This window comes from Triticum urartu, chromosome 4, assembly GCF_003073215.2.
Source record: "Triticum urartu cultivar G1812 chromosome 4, Tu2.1, whole genome shotgun sequence".
Lineage (NCBI taxonomy): Eukaryota > Viridiplantae > Streptophyta > Magnoliopsida > Poales > Poaceae > Triticum > Triticum urartu.
In genome coordinates, this window is record NC_053025.1 from 602,957,061 (window position 1) to 602,962,128 (window position 5,068).

At 53.5% G+C, this 5,068-nt stretch overlaps 1 protein-coding gene across 1 annotated transcript; it reads right to left on the bottom strand.

The window, feature by feature from the left end:
• Positions 1-565: 565 nt before the first annotated feature.
• LOC125553084 (protein DETOXIFICATION 54-like) lies at positions 566-4,443 on the bottom strand. The gene is made up of 2 exons (XM_048716839.1): positions 3,172-4,443; positions 566-1,575 (listed from the first exon to the last, which is right to left on the bottom strand). The coding sequence occupies exons 1-2, from the start codon at positions 4,141-4,143 to the stop codon at positions 1,000-1,002; spliced, it is 1,548 nt and encodes a 515-aa protein (XP_048572796.1). The 5' UTR covers positions 4,144-4,443; the 3' UTR covers positions 566-999.
• Between the last annotated feature and the right edge of the window lie 625 nt (positions 4,444-5,068).

Consider the following 5,068-nt stretch of genomic DNA (forward strand, 5'->3'; position numbering starts at 1 on the left):
TTGTCCTTTGATTCATAGGATTAAATCTCATAGGAATTTTTCCTTTGAAATTTTTTGTACTACATTTTATAGTAAATCTAACATCCACTCCAACCTTTTTTTACAATTCGTTTACTTTTCATGTGAAATCAAACACTCCTTACTAATTCTATAGGATTCAAGTAGGCATGACACTCCAATCCTTACTTTTCCTATTTTTACACTTTCAAAATCGTGCGAATCAAAGAGGCCCTTAACCATGCTCTAAAGACGGTGAGACAGACGGGCTCAAGCTAAGGCTTCAGCCGGCCCCGCTCTAGGTAGAGAGAAAGGCGAAAGCGAGACGTAGCGATACGTTGTCCTCGGCAAAGGGGAGGCGAATATGACGAGCAAAGCCGCTACCACTTTCCCATAAAGCCATGCTAGTTGATACACTTACACGAGAAAGGAATAAAACAGGATCAGATCGAGACACCGATATGATCATCACACAGCAAGCTCCTCGATCCTTCACATTCAGTGCAGGTTAGCATCCTATCCAAGTACAATATTACCCAACTTTCTTGTATGCGGCACAAAGCAATGGCAAATGCAAAGGTTCCATGCTTCTTTTTCAAGGCATGCATGCATCCCCATTAATCCCAAAATCAAGCGCTAATGAACTTGTTTAGCCCATACAGAAAATGAAGTGCGTGTAACTTGGAATGAACTTGCTTAGCTCGATCAAGATCTCTAGCTTGATTAGCTTGCTAGCTAGCTAGCCCATTTCTCCAAGCAGCAACCGTACTACTTCAATGCGAACACACCACCGCTTAGGCCCAGCTGCAAGCATGCATGCAGCAGCAAATCTGTGAGCTGTGTGGCTCACCACAATAACTAAAGCTAGCCAGCTACTCGGTGCTGCAATATGCTATGCCTGCCCTACGAGTGGAATGGCTAGTCTGGCTTAATTTTAGCATGTCACCGCGATGCACCGCACGTAGAGCTAAACTAGGTGGTTCCACCGAAAGGAACGGCTCGCTACACGTCGACGTCCGCCTCCAGGCCGTTGCCCGCCACGAGGCGCCTCATCTCCTCCTGCTCCTCCCCCTCGGTGGCCGTCGCCGTCGTGTCCGCGCCGGTGCCGGTCAGCTTCCGCGCGCGCATGGCCTCGACGCGCCAGTCGGTGCGCCACACGACGGCGACCAGCACCAGAGCCACGCAGGCGGCCTGCGCGGACAGCAGCCCGTACCACAGCCCGCGGAACCCGGACAGCGGCCCGTGCCCGAACGCCAGCAGCACCGCCACGGGCGTGCCGACGAGGTAGAAGGAGAGCAGGTTGATGCGGGCGCCCACGGCGGGCCTGGCCGTGCCGCGCAGCACGCCGCACCCCGTGGTCTGCGGGCAGTTGCCCAGCTCGCACAGCCCCAGCAGCGGCATCGCCGCCGACGCCAGCAGCACCACCGACGGCTCCCGGGTGAAGAGCGACACCCACTGCGCGCTGAAGGCCGCCGTCCACGCCACGTGCGCGAGGCCCACGCCCGCTGCGCACCACAGCGCCACCGTCGCCGCCATCCGCGCACGCCGCGGCTTCCCGGCGCCGAGCTCGTTGCCCACCTGCATGCATCCACCCACCCACCATGCAAGTCAGAAAAACCACCATGCATGCCCTGCTCAAGCTCAACAAGCTCGATCGATTAACACAAACACAGAAATGGTGTGCACTGCAGAAACAAACAGTGCCCACAGTGGAGTGAGGAGCTGGTCTTGTCTTTTCCGGCAACTGAGCAGTGGGAGCACTGCTGCCGCATGTGGCCCGGCGGCTAGCTACTGCAGCGGCCATTGATTGGTCAACTCAGCTGCTATGTGTGCACAGTGGTGCAATTGTGTGCGTTCTGCCACGAAGAGACCAGACGAGGCCATGCCATGGACCAGTGGAAGAAGAAGAAAGCAAGCAAAGCTTTTACTACCACTACGAACCTTGTCGTTTCTGTGTCTCGTCGCTGTAACTAGTAAAACTAAACTTTTCACCCGCACTATTTTACCTGGGGTAAAAACAGCAGCTGTCTAGTCTAGCTACCTGGGAATCTACCTAAGAAAGGAACGTGGGAGTGTGTCTTTTGGGACTCGGAATATATGTCAGTTTTTCCTTTTTCTTAGGGGAATATATGGCAGTTAATTCTGTCCAAATATTCCGTCTACCCGATCAGGTGCGTTTTTTAGGTAATTTTTTCAATGTTATGCTCTAAATACTAGAGTATGCAGTATGTACCCAAATTGAAGTATGTAGACAAACTAAACATTTTTTTTCAACTGAAAAGAGAGGAAAATATGTAGGCAGCACGCCCAAGCTCAACTACGTACTATACGTCTAGCAGCTATATAGTTGCAAGATATTTTGTGGTTCAACGGAAGCATGGCAACATTTATTTTGCCGTTTTGGAAGTAGGTCTAGGGCAAATGTGTGGAGCTAGCCTAGCTAAGCAAGTGTGTGCGGTGCATCCAACTTTTGTTCTGACTGATATTGAATGAAACTATGTTTTGACAAGAGTAGCTCAAAGCAGCTAGACAGACTTGGGTGTCTCCCAAAAACAAGCTCACATCTTCGAAGTGTTAAAGAACCCAATATACAGGATGTTTTGACAGAGTTTAGCTCAAGAAAATCGGATTTTCTTTTTAAAAAGCATGCATGCAGGGCAAAGAAATCTTCATTTCCGAAAACAGATGGTACAAAGTGACCCCAAAATATGGCGTAAAAAATGGAGGAAAAAATTAAGCTTGGTCTCGTAAATCATGCATGGGACCAAAAACGGAAGTGAATATCGGTCGCGTATCATGCAAAACAGAAGGTGCAAAAAAAAAGGAAAGAGAGCACCAGAAAATGTGTGAGCAAGAGGGATGTGCCGGCACAACCTACGTATGATACGTCGGATGATGATGCATGCTCACAACAAACTCATCATCACCAGCAATATAACAACCTCTCGCCCACATCACTAACGGATCGGTCGATCGATGCGATGCGATGTGATTGAAACCCCAAAAGGAATTTTGCAGTTGGGTGATCGACACGAATCAAAATAATAATAATTCTTTGTGGAAAGTTGATGACAATGGCGGGCAAGTGTTCATTTCACGAATCAAAGATTTTTTTTCCTTTTGGAAAGTTGACACCAATGGCGGGCTAGTGTCCTTTCCTAATCTTATTCTTACCCGGGTGGAGACGCAGGCGGCGAGCGCCATGGGCACGGTGTACATCAGGCTGGTTGTCTGGATGAGGACTCCCGCGGCGCCGACGGCGGCGGTGGGGTTGGCAAGATAGCCGGCGAGCACGGTGACGACCTCGTACCACCACCACTCGAGGCAGACGCCGATGCAGCTGGGCACGGCGAGGCGGACGAGGCCGCCGAGCCCGCTGGCTACGGCGGCGGGCCGCGCGAAGCCCCTCCACGTGTCGTCGCACGCACCCGCCCAGCGGACGTAGGCGAGCAGGAAGAGCACCATGTTTGTGTTTGTGAGCGCCTGCGCTGCCGCGACGCCGCGCACGCCGAAGCCCATGCGGAAGACGAGGAGAAAGTTGAGCGGGATGTGCAGCGCGACGGCGGCGGCGGAGCAGGCGGCCATGGGCTTGGTGATGCCCTGGGACCTAAGGTAGACGCGGAGCGGCTGGAGCACGGCCAGCGCGGCGAGGTCCGGGAGCGCCCACGCGGCGTATGCGGCGGCGGAGGCGGAGATGGCCGGGTCCTGGCCGAGCGCGACCAGGATGGGGCCGACGTTGAGCCAGAGCAGCGCGATGGGGACGGCGGCGATGGCGAGCAGCAGCACGGCGCGGTGGAGGGAGAGCGTGAGCAGGTCGTAGTTGCGGGAGCCGTAGGCCTGCGCGCAGAGCGGCTCCAACCCGGACGCGAGGCCGAAGAGCACACTGTGGCCAGTGATGTTGGTGAGCCCGATCGCGAGCGCGCCGCCGGCGAGGTCAAGCGGGCCGAGGCGGCCCAGGCAGAGCACGGACACCATGGCGCGCAGGTACACCACGCAGTTGAGCGCTGTGATTGGCGCCGCCATGCGCCACAGCTCCCGCAGCTCCTCCGCCGCCGAAGGGTTGTCGTCGCCGCCGTCCACGTCGCTGCCTTGGCCGCCCTTGCTTCCGTTCTCCTGCTGCTTCTTCGCCTGGAGCGGGATGGCCATGTCGGCGCCTCTTTCTTGGCTGGCTAGCCGGTGTTTGCTGTCGTTGCCGAGGCAGAGGCGGCGCGCGCCCGAGAAGAGGAGGAGGCAGGGAAGGACTAGTGCGCGCTGATGGGAGGCGAGGGAGCGACGAATGGTGTTTCGTTTCCGGCAGGGCTCGCTTCCCTCCCCTGTATCTGTATGTATACGAACGACTCTTGGGATTTGGCTGTAAATGTGACCGCGCAGACGTGCGGTGTACTCAGTAGGAACGAACGCGTTACCGGTCTGCCATGAAAGACGCTGCAGTTTCCAGAGTCCTCGTTATTGTATCTCTACGTATACCACTGCCGCCGCAAACGCAGATATGAACCTGTGGGCAGTGTGGCGTTACTGGTGCACTGAGCGCGCGAAACACATTGGTTCCTTTTGCAATTCAATGAGACCTGTATAAGTCTGCGTTGTCCGGACATCCAAATTCCGGTATTTTAGAAACAAACGTGTGGGAGTTTTATCAGAGTCGGACATGCAATTGACCAATCACATGCATAGTTCCTCTCTTCTCTCTCTCCTTCCATTAGCATATGCATGGTTCCCCTCTTCTCTCTCCTTCCAGCACACAAATATTCCACCACATGCATGGTCGACGTACCTTTTCTTCTCCCAGCTGGATAATTTGCAATTAGCGTTGGATCGCGCTCTCCCGTATCATGTCGGCGGACCACGTCCGTACACAAAAACAGACATATATCGAAGGAATTTGCTGTCGGCATTGGAAATCAAGTCAAATCTCACTAAATCAAATCTTAAGAAAATCTCAACTAAATCCAAACTTTTCATGCCTTTCATTACTTCTACCCAAATCAAGTCAAATCTTACCAAAAACATTAACTATAATCAAAGTTGTTCGGCTCATTTGACGTGTGCGCGTGTTTTTAGTTTCCTTTTT

What these genes read in the sequence shown, in the direction of transcription:
- LOC125553084 (XM_048716839.1), bottom strand. Translation starts at nt 4,143, where the DNA reads ATGGCCATCCCGCTCCAGGCGAAGAAGCAGCAGGAGAACGGAAGCAAG. An exon ending in CCGCCTGCGTCTCCACCCGG is followed by an intron (nt 1,576 to 3,171) that starts GTAAGAATAAGA and finishes GGATGCATGCAG; the next exon opens with GTGGGCAACGAGCTCGGCGC.